Source organism: Saccopteryx leptura, chromosome 2, assembly GCF_036850995.1.
Source record: "Saccopteryx leptura isolate mSacLep1 chromosome 2, mSacLep1_pri_phased_curated, whole genome shotgun sequence".
Lineage (NCBI taxonomy): Eukaryota > Metazoa > Chordata > Mammalia > Chiroptera > Emballonuridae > Saccopteryx > Saccopteryx leptura.
In genome coordinates this window covers 1,185,028-1,207,554 of record NC_089504.1, presented here as the reverse complement: position 1 = coordinate 1,207,554, position 22,527 = coordinate 1,185,028, and the positions used below count along the sequence as shown (strand labels likewise).

The 22,527-nt window shown below is 57.0% G+C and overlaps 1 protein-coding gene across 1 annotated transcript; it reads right to left on the bottom strand.

The window, feature by feature from the left end:
• Window positions 1-10,502: 10,502 nt before the first annotated feature.
• Window positions 10,503-15,618, bottom strand: LOC136392874 (lipocalin-1-like). The gene is made up of 7 exons (XM_066365551.1): window positions 15,528-15,618; window positions 14,963-15,093; window positions 14,543-14,613; window positions 12,962-13,072; window positions 11,460-11,561; window positions 11,274-11,300; window positions 10,503-10,625 (listed from the first exon to the last, which is right to left on the bottom strand). Exons 1-6 carry the CDS (start codon window positions 15,609-15,611, stop codon window positions 11,275-11,277), a joined length of 525 nt encoding a protein of 174 aa, XP_066221648.1. The 5' UTR covers window positions 15,612-15,618; the 3' UTR covers window positions 10,503-10,625; window position 11,274.
• Between the last annotated feature and the right edge of the window lie 6,909 nt (window positions 15,619-22,527).

Below are 22,527 nucleotides of genomic sequence, written 5' to 3'. Positions count from 1 at the left end.
TGAGCCAGAGTGCCCGAAAACCACCAGAGGCTGGAGAGGCAGGAAGGGCTGTCCCCCGGAGCCGGCAGGGGCACACGGCCCTGGGACACCTTGATTGTGGATTCTGGGCTTCAGAACCAGGAGAGAACGACTTCCTGTTGTTAGCGGCACCCCACCCCCTACCCCGGTGTGGTCCTTTGCCGCAGTGACCCCAGACTACCACCACAGGCCTCTTAGACAGCGTCCACAGTGAGCCAGCTGTCAGAGACCCCCCCACACCCCGAGACTGCCCAGCAGGGTCACACAGAGCGGGGCGTAGAGGGGTGTCTGCCAGGAAAAAAAAAAGGCATCCTGGTTCCTGGTGAGCCTGGGAGATGCTGGCTGTCCCCAAGGACAGGCACTTCCTGCAGGTGTTCTCAGAGGTCCTGCTGGGCACCTGCCTGGTGCCTGGTTCCCGGTGCCTGGTCACCACAGAGCCGGCGTGTTGCCAGTCACCATTTCCAGGAAGGCGGTTCCACAGAATACCTGAGCAACCAAGGACAGCGAGCGACCTGGGGCGTCACGAGGCGTCGGAGGGACTCTGAATCCCGGGGCACACGGCCTCCCCCAGGTCAAGGCCCAGTGAGGGGACCCGGGCGGAACCCCGGCCCAGCGGGCACACGGACCCGTCCCCTCGCCCTCAGGACCCCTCGCGCCTTAGAGCTGGGTGGGAGTCCGGCTTGTCACTGCAGAAGTGGGCAGTTACTCTTCTAGGGCTGGGATGCCTCAATGGGCTCTGACTCAGCGGGGACAGTCCACCCAGGCCTGTTCTCTGCCGCCGTGAGGCCAGGACACTGGGCGGCAGTGTGGGCTCATGAGTACTAGTCTGTTTTGGGGTCATGACAGTGTGCCCCCAGCTCCAGGGGCCCCCCAAGCATGCAACATCACAGTTACTGTCCACCGAGGAAGCATACTTCTCCCCAGCAGGGGGGGGGGCTCTGTCCCCCTCAGGAAATCATCCCCAAACTCTTCCCCATGCCAACACCGTGCCCCATGCCCCAGGAGCACCCTATCGCCACAAACAGAATGTGAGGTGATGTGCCAGCACTCCCCAGGGCGCCTCCAAACAGAGCGCCCCTTCTCTGCCACGTTCCTGCCGCCAGGGAAGCCGGGGAGGGGGGCGGTCGTTCCCCCAAACGGCAAACAGAATGACCGTGCGACCCAGCAACCCCACCCCTGGGGTGGGCACCCCAAAGGACTGAGGGCGGGTCTGGAAGAGGCACACACACACCCACGTTCGTGGAAGCGTTACTGACAAAAGCCAAAAGGCGGGCACAGCGCCGGGTCCACGGATGGGTGGTGGGCGGGAAGACCAGATGGGGTCCCTGCACACAATGGAACGTTGTCCTCAGCCTCGAAAAGGAAGGGAACCCTGCCACCTGACACCTGCCACCTGCCACCTGCCACCTGCCACCTGCCACAACGTGGCTTGCCTGGAACCAGCGCAGCTAGTAATTCCAGGCCCTGGGGGAGAATGATGCAGAATGAAGAAAACAGGCCTAAAGAGAAACAGGATGGGAGCGGGGAAGCCTCTGCTAGCTGATGGCAAGACAGAGCGAAATAGCCCACAGTCTGCTTTATTATCTAGTGCAGAGCCATCTGCAAGTAAGGAAGTCTCCGATACAAAGTCACACTTCTGAGGCAAACTCAGGAATTCTCTTAAGTAAGGTGAGCAATCGTCCTGCTTTAGGGAGGACAGTCCTTCTTCTGCAAGTTCTGTCCTCCCTCGGAAAGTGTCCTCCTTTTTGACACTGGGAGCCTGATCTGTCAGTGTTCATATTCAGTCGATGCCGAGTCGCTTCATTGCCTGTGACGTGATGTGTCTAATTTGTGTACTTTTCTCTTACAATGATTATTAAAAATTAATAGGGGCCCTGGCCAGCTGGCTCAGTGGTAGAGCGTCAGCCTGGCGTGCAGGAGTCCCAGGTTCGATTCCCGGCCAGGGCACACAGGAGAAGCGCCCATCTGCTTCTCCACCCCTCCCCTTCTCCTTCCTCTCTGTCTCTCTCTTCCCCTCCCACAGCCAAGGCTCCATTGGAGCAAAGTTGGCCCAGGCGCTGAGGATGGCTCTGTGGCCTCTGCCTCAGGCGCTAGAATGGCTCTGGTTGCAACAGAGCGACGCCCCAGATGGGCAGAGCATCGCCCCCTGGTGGGCATGCCGGGTGGATCCTGGTCGGGCGCATGTGGGAGTCTGTCTGACTGCCTCCCCGTTTCCAACTTCAGAAAAATAAAAAAATAAAATTAATTAATAGGCATGGCCTGACCAGGCGGTGGTGCAGTGGATAGAGCGTCAGACTGGGATGCGGAAGGACCCAGGTTCGAGACCCCTAGGTCGCCAGTTTGAGCACAGGCTCATCTAGCTTGAGCAAAAAAAAAAAAGCTCACCAGCTTGGACCCAAGGTCGCTGGCTTGAGCAAGGGGTTACTCAGTCTGTTGAAAGCCGGTGATCAAGGCACATATGAGAAAGCAATCGATGAACAACTAAGGTGTCGCAACAAAAAACTGATGATTGATGCTTCTCATCTCTCTCTGTTCCTGTCTGTCTATCCCTCTCTCTGAATCTCTCTCTGTCCCTGTAAAATATATATATTACAAATGTTTTTATTATGCCTTTATCATATTATAGTGTATTATTGTTGCAATGAATAAAATGTTTCTTTTATTGACGATTTGTTTTCTTCCATTTATTTTTGTCGTCCTTTTCATTGTAAAAAAGTTGGTCACCTTATCTTAAGGCATAAACAGGAATCCATTTAAGGCGTAAACAGGAATCCCCCCACCATGCATAACTGAAATCAACCAACATCTGAACAAAGGGTAAGATGAAGGGCGTGTAAGTTGCTTCTAGTAACTTAAGCAAGCCAGTAAAGTGGGAGGATGGGATGAGTGCAAATACTCAGCTTCACAGCCAATATGGAGGTGTGTGTGGGGGAGAACTTAGCCTTTTGCTAAACCTCGAACTTACAAAGGCGTTTTGCCACTTGCCATCTCCCGCAGTGGCTGAACCCGGAAGTCACTGCGCTGAGGGAAGGAAGCCAGTCACAGAGGGACCCACTCTGCAGGTGCCCCTTCACGAGGTCCCTGGGGGAGTCAGGTCCACAGAGACAGAGGTCGACGTTTCCGTGTCCAGCCTCTGGCTGTGGGGTCTTTCGCTCATTTTTTCATGCCTCCACTTATGTGGACTAGAGTTGTAACAAAGGTTATGGTGCTGCTGCTTGGAGGTTCTGACCTCCGGGCTGGTGGGGTGGGTGGTCTCTGTCCAGGAGGGCTGTGTTTTCGCCACTCCGCCCGTGCCCAGGAATCCTCCAGCGACACCAGACGTGGTCAGCTCGCCTTCGTGGGTTCCGGATAACAAGCACTGCGTCCCCATAGATATTATTGACCTTGTCCTGGGACCCTGTGACACCAGCTGGAAACAATTTGTTTTTTTTTTCCTGGTCTTGCAGGGGTGAGCTGTACAGGGAACAATAGGGCAAAGCCACACACACACACACTCACACACACACACTCTCATACACACACAGTCTCACACTCACACACTCACACACTTACACACACAGTCTCACACGCACACTCACACACTCACACACACAGTCTCACACATACACACACAGTCACACACACACTCATACACACACATTCATACACACAGTCACACACACACACAGTCTCACATACACACAGTCACACACACTCATACACACACAGTCACACACACAGTCACACACACTCATCCACACAGTCTCATACACACACAGTCACACACACTCACACAGACTCACACACAGTCACACACACAGTCACACACACAGTCTCACACATACACACACAGTCACACACACTCATACACAGTCACACACTCACACAGTCATACACACTCACACAGACACACACACAGTCACACATACACACACACAGTCTCACACACACAGACTCACACAGTCTCACACACACACAGTCACATACTCACACACACAGTCACACACACTCACACACACACACTCACACACACACACACACACACACACCCCAGCTGCTGGTCCTAGCTGGGGAGGAGCAAAGACCAGCGGGAATGTAACAGGGAGACCGAGGAGGGGAGCAGCTACTGAGGGAAACGGTGCTGTGATTTGCAGGGAGAAGGACACAGGACGTGGACTAAAGTGGGCTGGCCGTTCACTGTCCGTGTAGAAGTACAGCCGTCCCTCTCTGTGTTGCAGTTCACTCCTCGCGGCCTCACCGTAGTATCGCGGATTTTTAAATTGTTTGTATCTAATTTCGTATCGCAGGTGTTTCACCAGATCACGGGATGTGGCGGGATATAGGAATTTTTATGTATTTATCCTTTTAATTATTTTTTGCGGTAAAATGAGCATTTTCAAGGCTAAAGAAATTGAAAACAATATAAAAATATTCATGAAAACGTGAATATTCAGTCAAAACAAAACATGTAGCGTACAGCAGGTGAGTGGACAGAGGCTTGCTCGTGGAAAACGCACAGGAAGTGCTTATAAGAGTGTGGGAATGGTCTGTAGGAGTGTGGGGAGGGTTTATAAAGCTTTAAAATATCATATATATGGCCCTGGCCGGTTGGCTCAGTGGTAGAGCATCGGCCTGGCGTGCAGGAGTCCCAGGTTCGATTCCTGGCCAGGGCACACAGGAGAAGCGCCCATCTGCTTCTCCACCCCTCCCCCTCTCCTTCCTCTCTGTCTCTCTCTTCCCCTCCTGCAGCCAAGACTCCGTTGGAGCAAAGATGGCCCAGGCGCTGGGGATGGCTCCTTGGCCTCTGCCCCAGGCGCTAGAATGGCTCTGGTTGCAACAGAGCAACGCCCCAGATGGGCAGAGCATTGCCCCCTGGTGGGCATGCCGGGTGGATCCCGGTCGGGCGCATGTGGGAGTCTGTCTGACTGCCTCCCCGTTTCTGGCTTCGGAAAAATACAAAATATATATATATATATATATATAAATAAATAAATATAAATATATATATATATAAAAATAAAAGAAACACCAGGTCGCTACTTCGCGGATTTTCGCCTGTCGCGGGGGGTTCTGGAACCGAAAGCCCGCAACAGACAGGGATCGTTGTAATGCCGTCAGTATTGGTACCTGGGACACAAGAATAAGCTCGTATAGTGTTTTGCACACTCACAACTGGAACCCACTTTTGCCCACGGGCTTCTACCCATCCCTGGCACAGAGATTCTGCAGCCGTGGGCATTTCCTGAGGGATAAGAAGGATTCCTAACCAGCCCCTTTTAACCACAATGGGCTTGTGTTAATGAGTGACATGGAAAGCCCCTAAGGAAGGGGTTGGTTGGGGTTCTGTTGTTTTTTATTAAGTGAGAGGTGGAGAGGCAGAGAGACAGACCCCTGCTTACGCCCTGACTGGGATTCACTGGCAACCCCTGTCTGGGGCTGTTGCTCCATTGCTCAGCAACCTAACTATTTTAGCTGGAGTCATCCTCAGCACCTGGGGCCACTTGCTCAAACCATTCAAGTCATGGCTGCAGGAGCAGGAGAGAGAAAGAGAAGGAGCAGAGAAGCAGATGGTTGCTTCTCCTGTGTGCCCTGACCTGGAATCGAACCTGGGACTTCTACACGTCGGGCTGACACTCTACTGCTGAGCCAACCGGCCAAGGCCAGGGGGTCGGTTATTATGGGAGCAAACCCTATGATTAAAGGATTGTCCTGCCCCCACCTCTGAGGAGGGGAAAGGGGCTGGAGGCTGGGTTCAGTGACCAATGGCCGGTGATTTGGTTGGTTACGACTATGCAAGGAAGCCTCCAGCAGAACCCAAAAGGCCAGGTTCAGGGCGGGGGCGTCTGGCTGCTGAACACGTGGAGATTTAGGAAGCGTGGTAGCCACGGGGAGGGCACGGACCCTTCCCACACCCCTCGTCCTCTCCCCATCTCTTCCATCCAGCTGTTCCCCTGTTGTATTCTTTATAACAAACCAGTGATCCAGCGACTGAAAGGTGCCTATGGGAGCCACTCCTAACAAATCTAACCCACGGAGGTGCTGTCCGAACCTCCAAACTGTGTCCGGTGGGTCAGCAGCAGATGACAACCTGGACCTGTGATTGGGGTGAAGTGGGGGGTGAAGGAAGGAGCAGTCTGTGACCGAGCCCCTCCCCTGTGGGCCCTGGGACCTGGGTCCTGGTGACAGTCTGTGACCGAGCCCCTCCCCTGCGGGCCCTGGGACCTGGGTCCTGGTGACAGTCTGTGACCGAGCCCCTCCCCTGTGGGACCTGGGACCTGGGTCCTGGTGACAGTCTGTGACCGAGGCCCTCCCCTGTGGGACCTGGGTCCTGGGTCCTGGTGACAGTCTGTGACCGAGACCCTCCCCTGTGGGACCTGGGTCCTGGTGACAGTCTGTGACCGAGGCCCTCCCCTGCGTGCCCTGGGACCTGGGCCGTCCTGGTGACAGTCTGTGACCGAGGCCCTCCCCTGTGGGACCTGGGACCTGGGCCGTCCTGGTGACAGTCTGTGACCGAGGCCCTCCCCTGCGGGCCCTGGGACCTGGGCCGTCCTGGTGACAGTCTGTGACCAAGCCCCTCCCCCGTGGGACCTGGGACCTGGGTCCTGGTGACAGTCTGTGACCGAGGCCCTCCCCTGCGAGACCTGGGACCTGGGCCGTCCTGGTGACAGTCTGTGACCAAGCCCCTCCCCTGTGGGACCTGGGACCTGGGTCCTGGTGACAGTCTGTGACCAAGCCCCTCCCCTGTGGGACCTGGAACCTGGGTCCTGGTGACAGTCTGTGACCGAGGCCCTCCCCTGCGGGCCCTGGGTCCTGGGTCCTGGTGACAGTCTGTGACCGAGCCCCTCCCCTGCGGGCCCTGGGACCTGGGCCGTCCTGGTGACTATTCTGTGGGCGCCGAGAGAACAGTGTGCGTTCCTGGCCAGGTGGGCGGTGTGTCCGCGTAAACCGGCTGAACCCTGACGGTTGGCTGCCTTGATTGGATTCCCTCTCACTGATATTACGTCCGGTGTTCTCTCTCTGTGTGATTCGCTCGGCGGGGAAGCTGGAGTTCTACTTCTCCCTGGGCGCCTGTGTCTCCTGTGAGTCCCACCAGCCTTTGTCTCGCGTGTGGTGAAGCCGTGACGTTGGTGTGACACGGGACTACCACGGGTTCTTGGTGGGCCGACCCTTTCTGTAGTAATTTTCTTTGCTCTGAAGTCCACTTTCTAGGATATTAACATAGCCACTCCTGACTGACCTGGGGAGGCACAGTGGATAAAGTCTCAACCTGGGACACTGAAGTCCCTGGTTCAAAACCCTGGGCCTGCCCGGTCAAGGCACATACAGGAAGCAACTACGAGTTGATGCTTCCCACTCCTCCTGCACCTCCTTTCCCTCTCTTCTCTCTCTAATAAATCAATAAAGTCTTAACAAAAAACAAACAAACAAACAAAAAACACAGCCCTGGCCAATGGGCTCAGCAGTAGAGCGTCGGCCTGGCGTGCAGGAGTCCTGGGTTCAATTCCCGGCCAGGGCACACCGGAGAAGCACCCATCTGCTTCTCCACCCCTCCCCCTCTCCTTCCTCTCTGTCTCTCTCTTCCCCTCCCGCAGCCGAGGCTCCATTGGAGCAAAGTTGGCCCAGGCGCTGAGGATGGCTCCATGGCCTCTGCCTCAGGCGCTAGAATGGCTCCAGTTTCAATGGAGCAACGCCCCAGATGGGCAGAGCATCACCCATGGTGGGCATGCCAGGTGGATCCCAGTCAGGCGCATGCGAGAGTCTGTCTCTCTGCCTCCCCACTTCTCATTTCAGAAAAATACAAAGAAAAGAAAGTCACACCCACTCCTGCTTCCTTCTCACTAGTGTTGGCCTGGCATTAGCTTCCCACCCTTTCCCTGCAATCTACCCGTGTCTTTGAACTTGTCCTCTGTGCTCTACCACGAACCCTGAGCTGCTGTTGTATTTTTCAGTTCTAACATTTCCATTTGGCTCTTTTATATAACTTTTATGCCTGGCTGAGAGTCTCAGAGGTATTTTCATGCGTGTAGAGAGTGCTGTCATGACTGGCGGAAGCGTTTTTATGAAGCCTGCTGTAAAATCCTTGTGGGGTCGGGTAACCCTCCAGCGATCGATGCATCTTGCTATTGGCTCTTTTTTTTTTTAATCCTTAAATCACGCTTTCCCCGGGTTGGGTGGGGTGGGTGATTTTCTATGGCATCCTTGGCATTTGCCTACTCTGTTAGGAGACTCTGGGTGCTCACTCCGCCCACAGGCTATGGTGGGGTGGCCTGGAAATCAGCTGAGTGGGGGCAGCCGGACACAGAGGCCACAGTGCTGGGTCCCCTCCGAGCACGTGCAGATGCAGGGAAACTGGGGGGGGGGGGGGCAGCGAGACTGCTAATGGGGAGGGTCCCCTGTGTGTGTGTCACATTCAGAACGAGAGAGGTGGTGGTTGCGATGCCCCTGAATGTACAAAAAAATGCCCCTGAAGTATTCACTTGAAAATGGTCAATTTTATGGGATGTGAATTTGACCGCAATAAAAGATTAGGAAACAAATTCCTCTGCTGGATGGGGTGGGGGTGGGGGGGCAGCCATTGAGTCACGGTGGGGGGGGGGAGCAGGTCACTGGACAACTCGCCCCTGGGGACAATCAGAGCAGCTGACAAAGTAGAGAAGAGCCCCTGTTAAAGGCCTGAGGGTGCCCCAGGGACAGGGTGTGGGGGCGGGCAGGGAGGGGCGGGGCATAGGAGCTGGAGGGCAGGTCCCAGGGCTGGCTGGGAGAGGCAGCTGGCTGCACCTGGAGGAAGGAAGAAGGGGAGTTGCGTGAAGGTTCTGGACTTGACATGGAGCAAACGTGTAATGACCGGTGTCCTCGTTGACCGAATGGCCGGGGCACCCCCCCCACACACACACACACACCTGTGGGATGGGATCCTGCAGGCCCTCCAGGGTCCAGGCCCCGCCCCGTCCGTTGCAGGCCACTGTCCGGCACAGAGCAGCCCCGGGACAACCTTCAGCAGGGCTGGGTTGTTGGGAAGTGGACGGTGCTGGCGGCAGGCCCTCGGCCTGGATTCCCGACAGAAGACAGCGTCTTCTGCTGCCCCCTCCTTAGGAAGACAGACCCCGAAACCAGGCTCGCTCCGTTACAGCCCAGGAGCTAAACGTGGGGACTTCCTGGCTCTGCCCACCACTCTCCTGGGGCAGAATCGTCACCTGCATGATCTGTTTTTTGAAATTTTTCCATTGATTTGAGAGGGAGAGAGAGAGGGAGGGAGAGAGAAGCACCAACTCGTTTCACTCAGTTGTTCTGTCTCGTTGTGCGCTCGTTGACTGCTTCTGGGATGTGCTCCGACACCGGGGCTCAAACCCGCAACGGTGGTGTGCCGGGAGGACGCTCTATCCACCCAGCCACCCAGCCAGGGCCATCACCTGTCTGCTCTTAGTGCACCCTCCCTGCGTCTTAGCTTCCTGACCCTTATGGACTCGGCCGACAGCTCACAGCCCCTTCTCCGCGCAGCCCCTGGGGAAGCCCAGTCAGAGGGAGCCACTGCTCAGGGGCAGGTCAGCACCAAGTAGAGAAACGGTGCCTGGGAGCCCTCGAGATAGGGGCCTGCGGGCCAGGGGGTAGCCACCAGGGCCCTCCTGCCCAGCACCCAGCTTGACGGCCTCACACCACGGCGGGGGCCATGGGGATAGGAGTATCATCATTACAGAAAGCCGACGTACAAAGCCAAAACCTGGCGCCACCTGATGGGTCAGGGGCCGGCCATCCGCAGTCAGGCCCGAGGTTACCGCCAGTGCCCCGTCAGGGACCATGGCCTGGGATGTGGGAAGTTGTACAGACTCCGCGAGGAGGAAGCCTCCAAGCCCCGTGTCTCCAGGAAGCTGGGCTGGGGTCACCCCACCACCACGAGGAAGGGACCCTGACCTCAGTGGGCAGTTGTCAGGCCGCCCAGGGCAGAGCCCCAAGGCACTTTTAGGAAACTGGAGCGATGACACCAGAAGATTCCGACATGGTCACTCCCAGTGCTTCCCTCCCCTGGGGCAGCGCCTGTGTCCAGCCAAGCCTGGAGGGGGGGGGTGCAGGAGCAGAGTCACACCCACTGGGATGAACCCCCAGCTGCAAGCTCCCCCCATTCCCGCCACAGCTCCCCGCCAATGGAGAATGAGAGAGGGGGCCAGGTGACCCAGCGGCACACGTGTCCTCACCTCGTGACTTGAGCCAACCCTGTTATCTCACATCCCCAACCACATGACACCCAGAACCTGCAGACAGCACCCCCCGGGGCCTCGGGCAGAGACGCCGCGCCCAGCCCTCTGCCCTGACCCTCATGCCCGGGGGACTGTGACGCCCACCACGGAGAGCCAGGACATCACTGGGTCCCCTGTCCTCCCCACCCTGGCCTCCTCTCCCCTTCCCCGTTCCCAGCCTAGTTGAGGGGCCCCACAGACAGGCAGAGTCACCAGGAACTGCAGAAGTTCTTTATGTGGGGAGTGAGGGGGTGGATCCGGGGCTGGGGGCAACGGGGAGCTGGGATGGAGGGGCCGGAGAACAGGCCCGAGTCACAGGGTCCTTCCACGTCCTGCCAGATAGAGGGCTCCTGGGGGCACCACCCCGGGACGCCGTGGCGTGGGGTGCCTCCTGCCCTAGAAAGGAAGGGGAGGGTGGGTGAGGCCGGGGCAGAGGAGCATGGAAAGGGGCTCAGCAGACAGGCGGGGCTGAGCAGACGGGGACCTTCCCGCGGGTGGGCGGGCTGCCCGAAAGGCTCCCATGTGCGCAGGTGTGACAGGGTGACCTCAGGCCAACGCTGGCTGGCGAGGGAGCAGGCGTGCTGCTCCGGGTTCTAGCTCTGCCGACACCTGGGCAGGGGATCTTGGGCCAGCTGCCGAAACTCCCGTTCCCAGAAAGGGCACAGGGCCGGGAGGGCCCCGAGAGCTGGAGGAGCTGCACGGGGCTCCTGTTTCTGAGTCTGTTAAGCCGCTTGCTCATTGGGTAAACAGAGTCGTGAGCACTGGGTTGGGGTGAGGAGGGAGCTCAGCCCAGCCTGGTGAGCAGGCACACCGGAGCACAGACCGTGTCCCCCCTGTCCCCCAGCGCGGAGAGCTCTCTCAGCAAGGGTTTCCCAGGGGCCCGGGGACTCACACTCTGAGACAGTCTGCAGACACTCCACAGGCCTGGCCCAGGTGGGGTCTCCTGCCCGGTGGAGCAGGGGCAGGGGGAAGACCCTGCAACCTCTTGAGGTCACACTGACCCCAGGACTCGGTTTCAAGTGCCCCCTAGGACTGCTCGCTTACCCTAGGCCGTGTCTAGAGAGCAGGCTTCTGTAGAGAAAAGAAAACACAGGATTCAGACGACTCCCCTCCCCCCCATCAGTCGGGCCGACAGGTCACAGGACCCCAGAGAGGACAAAGCCGCCCTGAGACAGGGTCGCCCAGCTGACCGTCCTGCCGGGGGCACCCAGGCAGAGCCGTCCCTCCTACCAGTCTGCGTGGGGATGACGATCTTCTCGGGGTCGAACCCTCTGGCCTCCACCGCGTTCTTAAAATCCTCCAAGGCCTCCCGGTTCTCCTCCGGGTCCCTTCCTGTCGGTGAAACCAGGGGACACAAGGGTGAGGGGGACCGGGAGGCGGCCGGGTCTTCATCCCAGCCTGGGGGCGCGGGGGCTGCAGCACGTGTGGGAACACACTGGGGACCTGGACGTCCCTGGGTCCCAGGATGTCCCCCACTGGACCGGCATTCGTAGCTCCTGGGCTCAGGAGACCCTCCCGGGGGTCTTGTCTTCAGGCAGGGGGGTACTGGCTCTCCCCCCAGAATCGTGACCCCGAGCTGGAATTCCCTCCCGTGTGGGTCCCACGCACACACCGCTCCTGTACCCCGGGAGACCCCAAAGGAGCGGCGCTGCCCCCACCCTGGGAAAGCGTGGCCCGCCCTGTGACGTTGTGACATTCGGATCCCTGAGCCCACAGCCGGTCTCTGCTCTCCCTGTGTTGCCGCCGCCGCCACGGAGACCCAGGCGGGACCCCGGCTCCTGGACTGGGGGGGCGGGGGAGACGGCGGCGGCGGCGTGGGGGGACCCCGGCTCCTGGACTGGGGGGACGGGGGGGGGGACGGCGGCGGCGTGGGCAGGACCCCGGCTCCTGGACTGGGGGGGCGGGGGGAGGGGGGACGGCGGCGGCGGCGTGGGCGGGACCCCGGCTCCTGGACTGGGGGGGCGGGGGGAGGGGGAGACGGTGGCGGCGGCGTGGGCGGGACCCCGCTCCTGGACTGGGGGGCGGGGGGAGGGGGAGACGGTGGCGGCGGCGTGGGGGGACCCCGGCTCCTGGACTGGGGGGGCGGGGGGAGGGGGAGACGGCGGCGGCGGCGTGGGCGGGACCCCGGCTCCTGGACTGGGGGGGCGGGGGGAGGGGGAGACGGTGGCGGCGTGGGGGGACCCCGGCTCCTGGACTGGGGGGGAGGGGGAGACGGTGGCGGCGGCGTGGGGGGACCCCGGCTCCTGGACTGGGGGGGCGGGGGGAGGGGGAGACGGTGGCGGCGGCGTGGGCGGGACCCCGCTCCTGGACTGGGGGGGCGGGGGGAGGGGGAGACGGCGGCGGCGGCGTGGGGGGACCCCGCTCCTGGACTGGGGGGGGCGGGGGGAGGGGGAGACGGTGGCGGCGGCGTGGGCGGGACCCCGCTCCTGGACTGGGGGGGCGGGGGGAGGGGGAGACGGCGGCGGCGGCGTGGGCAGGACCCCGGCTCCTGGACTGGGGGGCGGGGGGAGGGGGAGACGGTGGCGGCGGCGTGGGGGGACCCCGGCTCCTGGACTGGGGGGGCGGGGGGAGGGGGAGACGGCGGCGGCGGCGGCGTGGGCGGGACCCCGGCTCCTGGACTGGGGGGGCGGGGGGGAGGGGGGAGACGGTGGCGGCGTGGGGGGACCCCGCTCCTGGACTGGGGGGGAGGGGGAGACGGTGGCGGCGGCGTGGGCGGGACGCAGGACCCTCACCCATCAGCTTCATCATGCGGATCTTCTCCCCGTGGATTTCGCCCTCGCAGTCGAGCACGTAGTGGTCCTGCACACGCGACTGCGTGAAGTGGATCGCATCCTTGAGCCCGGCTGTGGACGGACAGCGACGCGAGTCCTGAATCAGCCACGCAGCCCGCCGGGAAGAGCCACGGAGCCCGCCCAGTCCCTCAGCTCCCACGGGCTCCCGCGCCCAGAGCTCCGCCCCCCAGGCCCAACCCCCCACGTCCCGAAGACTCAAGGCACGGGAGAGCCCCATGCAGGAGAGGTGTTCACACGCCCGCCTGCGGGTCACAGAGGGGACCCAGAGGTTAGCCCGTGGGGTGCTCCGCGGACAACCGGATACAACTCTGCCCCGCCCCACCCCCGGGCGTGGCACAGCGGTGACCAGCCCAGGTCCCGGGACAAATCTTCACACCTGGTACTTGGTTTCAGGGGTTCGTATCTTTAAAGCAAACTGACCAGTGGGACGGTAGGAAAATGGCCGGAGATCAGATGCTGCCCTGAAACAAGTCTTTGGTGCGGACATTGGAAGCCAAGTCCTGCGGGGGCAGAACGCTGCCCGGCAACACTGATAAAATTGTTGCTTTTTTTTCTTTGTGACAGAGACAGAGAGAGACAGAGAGAGGGACAGATAACGACAGACAGACAGGAAGGGAGAGAGATGAGAAGCATCACTTCTTTGTTGCGGCATCTTAGTTGTTCATTGATTGCTTTCTCATATGTGCCTTGAGGGGGGGGGGGCGGTGTCCAGCTGGTGAGCCTTGCTCAAGGCAGATGAGCCCGCGCTCAAGCCGGCAACCTCGGAGTTTCAAACCTGGGTCCTCTGTGTCCCTGTGTGACGCTCTATCCACTGCGCCACCACCTGGTCAGGCTGATAAGATTGTTGCAGTGGTAGTCAACCTGGTCCCTACCGCCCACTAGTGGGCGTTCCAGCTTTCATGGTGGGCGGTAGCACAGCAACCAAAGTATAAATAAAAAGATAGATTTAACTATAGTAAGTTGTTTTGTAAAGATTTATTTTGCCAAACTTAGCGAAAATCCGACATAAAGTACTTGGTAAGTAATTGTTATTATATGCTTTAACTTGCTGTAACTCTGCTTTATCAATTTTATAAAGTAAAGTTACTTCCCTACTTTATAAATCACCATGACTGTGGAACCGGTGGGCGGCTAGAAAATTTTACTACTGACAGAGATACAGAAGGGGGCGGTAGGCATAAAAAGGTTGACTACCCCTGGAAAGGAAGCAGCTGATCCCTAGAGCCATTTCCAGCACACCTGAAAGGTATTAGTTAATTATCCCTCTCTGCACCTGAATCCAGGCTCTGCTAATCTGCTTGATGAGCAAAGACATGAATAAACACACTGAGGCTGCAGAGATCTGGGCTCTCAGTCCTAGAGGCCGGGAGTCCCCTGGACCCACCTTTTCTCTATGTTGTGTCTTGTGTGTGTTTTCCTAAGTCCTGCAGCACCTGCTTTTCATACCCGCCCACAGCCGAGCTGCTCTCAGCAGGAGGGGAGGGTGGGCGTTAATGGGGTCACAAAGGAGTGGACACTCACAGGACACATATTTGCCAGGCTCCTTGGTTTTCTGCAGGACCAGGGTCATCTCCCGACACTGACCGTTGACCCTAAAACACAGAAGCCGTGTGTGGCGAAACCCAGCCCAGGCCCCGTGGCACCCCCCTCGCGGCTGTGGAGCAGCGCCCTGGGATGGCGGCCGAGGCCCCAGGGGGCCCGCGGGGAAACGGGCTTCCTCCACCGGACGCCCTGGCACCGCGGGGCCCTGGTGTCATCGCGGCAGCTCCCTGTGTCTCTCACACCCAGCCAGCGCTGCCCCTGGTGGCCCACCAGCTCCCATCGGGGGCCCCTCCCTGCACGGTGCCCCCCCAGCTAGTGAGGCGCCTCCGTGGGGTGTCCCCTCGAAGCTGCCTGGGTCTGGGCGCGGGGAGGGCAAGGCCGCCCGACAGCGACACTCACACCACGGTGGTTTTGGCTTCCAGGTCGCCCCCTTCCAGGACCTTCAGAGCGATGGCATGTGCCACCTCCAGCTCTTTCCTGGACACCTCCTGGTCTGAGGTCATGGCCTTCAAATACCATTTACCTGACACCTGGAGAAAGTCCCGCCGGTCAGGGCCCAGGCTGACCCCACAGCACCCCGTCCCCATCTTCAGTCCCAGGGCTGGAGTGGGGCTCACTCCACCCGCACATGCCCACCACCCTCTCCAGACCCCCCCCCCCAGGTCCCAGACGCTTCCCCACCCCAGGGCTGGAGTGGGGCTCGCTCCACCCGCACATGCCCACCACCCTCTCCAGACCCCCCCCCCAGGTCCCAGACGCTGGCTCGGGCCCCTGCCGGTCAGCTGGGAGGGACCCTGGGCGCCCTCGCTCCCGGGCCTTCTGCACCAGGCTCAGCGGTCATTCTGCACCTTTTTCCTCTGTGCGGTCATTCCCGCAGGGCGGGGGTTAACGCCTGACCCTACGATGAACGTCTCTGCCTCTTCCTGCGCCCCCGGCAGCCCACCCTGACCCCCCTGAGCCTCACATCCAGAGTCTCCTCGCCCGAGACGGAGGGGTCGTGGGCCTGGAGGGCCGCAACGAGGCTGACCATCAGGAACAGGGCCCTCATCTCGGGGCTCTGCGGTCACTCGCTGGGGCGCAGAGAGGCTGTGCTGGCCCCTCACACAGCTGCCCCTGTTTATACCCCTCAGCCCAGGGTCCCCTGGGGAAGTTGGCCCAGGTGATCCACCAATCCCTTCCCGCCATCGACCGTGTCCAATTCTGCAGGGAGCAGATTAAATGTCATGTCTGTGATTGTTGGATGTCGCTGAACAGCTCTCGTTGACCACGAAGGATCGTCAGGGCAGCGCAGGCTCCAGAGGACAGGTCTGCAGGGGGGACCCGGGAGGGGAGAGACTGAGCGTGGGGAGAGGAGCCTCCCGGGAGGGAAGCCACCGAGGGGAGACGCACAGTGAGTGCCAGGGGCCACCCTCCCGCCCATGCTGGGCTGCTGTGCTCACCACCAGGGAGGGGGCAGGCCGGGTCAGACAGCCATGGGCTCGGTGGGGTCTCAGCTGAGCCTCTGGTGTCCCTGGGCAGAGACTGACGGTGTGAACACGACAGTGAGTGTGTTTGAAGAGGATGTCTGCACTCCGGACAAGAGCTGCAGTAAGAACCTGTCATTGCTCTACACACAGAGCAGATAAAACAAAGGCAAACCAAGACGGATGGATGGATATATACGTATTATATATATATATACACACACCACACACACACACACCTGGAGAACGGCTGGAGCCTGACCCGGGAAAGTGGAGGCAGGCTGGAGACAAGCCTCCCTCTAACGAGATGACTTTGCCTGTGGTCACTCGACGTCTCAGCAGAACAGAGCTGGGCATGGGGGTGGGGGTGGGAGGTGGGAGGCAGAGGCTATGACAAAGCTTCAGGACAGGGAGCGATGACAGCAAAGTGACAGAGAAGGGCAAACGCCCATCAGCTCCATTCCCTCGCCTGAAAATGAGCCAGTGCCACAGCGTTCCAGATCGTCCACAAAAGTGTCACCTGAAGAAAAACATCAAAAGTGAATATAATCAGTGTGGGGACTTCTTCCAAATATTCCAGATAGTGGCAACTGTGACAAATGCTTTATAAGTGCTATTGTGTGATGAAGATGCCTAAAGATGAAAAAGAACGGGAGATTATAAAATGCAAACTAGCCCTGGCCAGTTGGCTCAGTGGTAGAGCGTCGGCCTGGTGTGCAGGAGTCCCGGGTTCGATTCCCGGCCAGAAGCACCCATCTGCTTCTCCACCCTCCTCCTCTCCTTCCTCTCTGTCTCTCTCTTCCCCTCCTGCAGCCAAGGCTCCATTGGAGCAAAGTTGGCCCGGGCGCTGGGGATGGCTCCTTGGCCTCCACCTCAGGTGCTAGGATGTCTCTGGTTGCAACAGAGCAACGCCCCAGATGGACAAAGCATCGCCCCCTGGTGAGCATGCCGGGTGGATCCCGGTCAGGCACATGTGGGAGTCTGTCTCCCTACCTCCCCACCTCTCACTTAATAAAAAACAAAACAAAACAGGAAATTATAACATGAGAACTAGCCAGGACATAAACCATAAGGAGATATGAAAGAGAAATAATTATAAATACTGAAGGTGAATAATATAGTACATTAAAAACTCTACAGATAACTTCAAAGAGAAGGTAAAGTCAGAACTCGACGCAGCCAGAAAGAGAATTAATACTCTGGAAGACAGCACTGAGGAAATCGATGAAAACAGACCCACGGCCAACTCCTTAGCAGCAGCGCCGATCCCGGAGACAGAGGGCGAGGGCGTCGCAGAAGGAGGCGACAGAAAGCACGACTGAGCCCTCGTCACAGAACACAGAGGGAAACATGCAAACAGCTCAGACACAGGCCCAGGGAAAGCGAGGGTTATCTTCACCGACCTCTCACGGCCGGAACTGTGGCAGGAAGGAGTGCGGCAGGAATGCCGTGCACCCAGAGGGCGGCACGGATGCCCGCAGCTGTGACGGGCATGGGCACGGCAGCTCACGTGTCCTGGGCAAAGCTGCTGGCCTGCTGAGGGCAACGACATAATTGCCCATTTCCAAAATGAGGAGGGAAGGAAAAGTTCTGTCTTCGGTGGATATTTAAAGAAAACTAAGTACATTTAAAAAAAAATTATACCCATCTGCATGAGTTCGTACAAACGAAAAACGTACATTGAGCCCGTGAGAACAGTGGGTTATGGGGAAAGGGGGCTGGGGCAAGAGTACAATACAGACATTTTTACAACAAATAAAGAACCAATGAGAGAAAACATCATTTAAGGCAAAAAGCGGCAGTGGGGGTGAAGAGGGAACCAGCGTAAAGGTGATTCGAGGAGCGATCCACCGATAAAATTCAGCGTTCATGAGTCTGAAGGCACCGTCGTCATGGAAATACAGACGCCGTATCCCACACAGACAGGAGAGTCGGGGTACTAACAAACCCTGAACAGTCTGTCGGGAGTCACGCCCAGACACCCCCACGGCCGGTAACGACAAGGAGTTTGGACCCTCAGAGTAAAGCAGGGTCCGCTGTCTTTGTATTCTCTTAACAGGAAATACAGTAGTAACAAGTCCATCCCATAGGAAGCAGACACCCATCAGAATGGCCACTAAGAATGGGAGAAGGTTTGGGGGGGGAGGGTGCCCGGCAGTAGCCAATCACATCGCACGGTTTCCCCGGGATCTGGCGCTGTTCAAGGGTCCTAAGTGCCTTTTTCCTGTACGAGTTTTGAGATTATTTTTCTCTCTCCAAACGTGTTTTCATATCTAAGTTGGACCCGTCATGGTTACTGCTTCTGCTCCCGTCCAGCCTCCCTGTCCCGACGCCCTCAACGAGGTGGCCTGGGTTGGACATGTGCCTCCATCTCCCTCCCCAGCATCCCACGGGCTCTGCGTCCTTCCAAGCCCAGCACAACCGCCACCTCCAGGTGGAAGCGGGGTCTGCCCGCCCGGCCCAGCCCGACCCGGCCCACAGGGGCCAGCTGCACGCACCTCCCTGCATGGCCAGTGTCACAGCTGGTGCTGTGTGCCCTGGAGGAGCCCTCGCCCTTTGTCCCTGGATGCTCAGGTCCCCACCTCCCCGCTGCCCCTGGGCTCAGAGGCTCCGCCAGGGCAGGGCTCACAAAGGCTCCTTAGCCTTAGCCCAGCCAGCGAAACCCAGTCACAGACCCAGCTGACCTGCCCTTGACTGCGGGGGTGGCCACAGGCCTTGTTTGCCTTGTCTGTCTGGGGGCAGGAGGCGGGGTGGGGGGTGCAGATGCCGGAAAGGTCGAGCCGTGTTTGTGTTCCGGCTCTTTCTTCTCCTGGAGCTCCTGCAAGGCCCCTGGCGTATCTGAACACAGGTGCCCTCTGTGCCAGCTGTTTGCTGTGTCATGGTGAATGTCACACAAACATGATCATGCCTGCAGGCCACCCACACCCCGTGCTCCTGTCTTGGCTACCAGGCTGAGGCCAGTGGACGTGGCCTGGGGGGGGGGGGCTCTGACAACAGCTGCTGCTCCCCCAGAAGGGGAGCTCCCCCCCCCTCCATGGCAGAGATGGCAGATCCCAGAAGACAAGGCGGCCACAGCCAGACCCCTCCCAGGCATCAGCGTCCCCCACATCCGGCTCCCTGATGCACGCAGCACAGGGGTCTTGCAGCACAGCCTTGGCCAGGACACGCCCCCTCCAGTGAACATGCCCCCCCCAGTGCACACAGCCCCCCACCAGTGCCTAAAAGAAAATGATCCCTCTATCCCGAGAGCTGTGATGGGCACCGATTACGCAGAGAGTAAATGAGAAACCATGGCAACGACTTGAATGATCCCTAAATTCATCATGCACTTAATGGAGACATGGCAAATAGGGTGGGCGGTGGTGGTGTGAGATTACAGGCAATTTACATTGTTCCTTAAAAGTATAAAATTACAATACAAATACATTGCCATCTATTTCATGCAAATAACCTTTTCTGATTTTGACGACACAGAAGTCAGAAAAATGCTAAAAATTCAAAGGTAAGAGTTAATAGATTCCAAGGTAGGAATCCCTCCCACCAAGACAGCAGCCTTCTATTAGCCTTTGGTCTATGGTGGGGTCACCCCAGGGCAGGAACAACCCAGGGCTTGAAAAACCAGAGAGGAGAGAAACGAGAGGGTTTCTGAGGGGGTGCCATTCAGAGCGGCCACCCTGGGCGTGGACTGCAGTGACCCGGGATGGGAGGGGCCCTCCGCTGCCTCCAAGCACGGCTTTCTAAGGTTTTCCACGGGCATCTCGGAGACCAGTGGGTGAGGCTGCTGGGCAGTCGGGCCAGTGGCAGTGCCGGAAGTCGGGGGCCTGGCCCGACCAGGGTTGGCAGTGCTGGTGGCTGACCCGACATCCATCTGCCTTCCGTCCGTCTTTCCTCACAGGGCGCTGGCTGTCCGCTCAGCTCCAGGGGCCTCTGACTGACCTGACGGAGACTCTGCTGGCTGACTGTTGCAGACTGGGCCATGGAAACTGTGGAGAGAGGGCAGAGGGCATCTGAGACCCACAAGAGCCCCCCCATCAGGACAAGCCAACCCTGTGGGCTCTCGAGCAGAGCTGGGCCAAGGGCCCAGGCCCCGGTGTCATCACGGAAGCCTGCCCAAAGCTCAGCTGTCACGGTCCAGCCACGAAGAGCCTATTACAGGGTCTCGAACGGGAAAAGGTATGAAATTGAATAAATGATAGACAGAGACTTAAAGATATATACATATAGATGGGTTCGGGAGGACAGCACCCTCAGCTGTAACATGGTGGCTCCCAGAAGCGCATCCGTTTTTTATTCAGGGAAAAAAAAACGTGGTCCATTAGCAATTCAATTGTTTCCAAGACAACTCAAAGACAACTCCCACCATACCATTCAAATCTAACTTTACATCAATAAGAAACTAGCTTCCAGCCTCTTCCGGAGAACATGGGTGAGACAAGCGAGAATCAGGTGTAGCTCTTTGTTAACTAGGCAGGTGAGGTGGGGGGGTTAGGCTCAGCACCTCTGTCCCCAAGATATCCAGATTGTAAAAATACACTGTTTATATTTCGGTCCCCAACAGATCCCCCTTCTGTATTTTTTAAAACTTGAATTCTTGTGCTGTGATTCATACTCATCTAAATTCCCATGTTCCAATTTGGAGGCAGACTGGAAAAATATAAAATAAATATAAAATAAATAACAAAATTAAAATAGCCAATGCTAACCAATACTATAACAAGTGTCCTAATACAATGAAGTGATTAAAGCTTATTAGATTATCAAGCAAAATCTTAACTAATACAACAGGATCTAAAATAAAAATTTTACAGTCTTAAATGTCCTTAACATGTTAATGTACTTTCACCAAGTCCATGTTGACACCATCACCGCTTCATAGTATTTGTAAATGTCACCCAACCCCACTTCAGTCTGAGAACTATCTCAGGGAACAGGAGTCACACACATTGAGGAAAAGTCCACAAGGCACTGGAGTTGTGGTCACATTTCCACACTTTGCAGCTAGAGTCCAAGTCCCAGTGACCACTGCTTCTAGCTGGTAATAATTCAGGTAGACTGGAAAAGCCATCTGCAGCACGTATGGAGACGGAGCTTCTGTTTTCTTTAAACTGGAGAGATGAACCCAGGGTGCCTTTCCCTGCAGCTCTGCAGCCGTGGGGTGGTGAAGAGAACCTTGGGATACACTATGCTGGGTGGCAGAGGTAAATTCATCTAAATTAGGAGCAGGTCCCAGCCTAAAATAGGCATGGGGCATTGAGGCAGGAGGAATAAAGGAGACACTATATATTAAACAAAGCAGCAGAAAATAAGACTATTAACACCCACAACAGAGATCTTCGAGGGATGAATAAAAACCTGAATATTCAGGCAAGGCATAGTAAGTGGCCCTCATGTCCATAAAAAGTGAGATCAGTTTACCTGCTACATGGAAGAAATACCCTGGGCTCGTCTGTTGTAAAGTAACGTATCTTAGTTCCACAGATTACATAGAGACACCAAGGCAGGATACAGAAGAAGTTTTAGGAAAAGATTTAGTAATAAGCCAGCTACATATGACTTACACGGAGTATAGCTGACCCAAATCGTGTGTGTGCAAAATAGCCCTGAAGTCAGTTATATAGACTTGACCACATACAGGTTAGGGGGAAAAAGGAAGGGGAGCATGACAAAATAATCAATCATTAACAAGCTTATAGCCTGACCAGGCACTGGTGCAGTGGATAGAGTGTCGGACTGGGATGCGGAGGACCCAGGTTTGAGACCCCTAGGTCACCAGCTTGAGCGCAGATTCATCTGGTTTAAGCAAGGCTCACCAGCTTGGACCCAGGATCGCTGGCTTGATTGAGCAAGGGGTTATTTGGTCTGCTGTAGCCCCTAGTCAAGGCACATATGAGAAAGCAATCAATAAACAACTAAGGTGTCACAACAAAAAATTGATGCTTCTCATCTCTCTACCTTCCTGTCTGTCTGTCCCTATCTGTCCCTCTCTCTGTCTCACTGTCTCTGTCAACAACAACAACAAAAAACACAAGCTTATAACATTTGTATCTATAAAAAACATTAAAACTTACAAGGTAACACAATAGTGATGTCGCTCTACATATCAAAGTTATTCACAAATCTTTTAGTGTCTACCTCCCATTCCTTTGTCTAGAGGTGTATCTTACTCTCAGGATTCCAGGAAGGGAGGAAGAGTTAAAATCAGTGTAGGATATGCAAATATTGTCTCTTATTGAAAGGGAAAGGAAGTTCTTCAGATAACCTCCATTCTTTCAGAGAACTATAGTTAAACTAAATGGCATTGCCAATACTGAGTTTTACAGTTTTTTGGCACCTTACCACACTCCCCACTGGTTTTATATCCTGAGTCAAATCCTTGACTCATTATAAGAAGGTGCATGAGGCTGTTGAGTAGAAATGTCAGCCTATAACATGCAACAGATATTTAACAGGTAGACTTGATGTTTTCATTAATAGTAATAAAGTCTACTGTAGAAACAAATG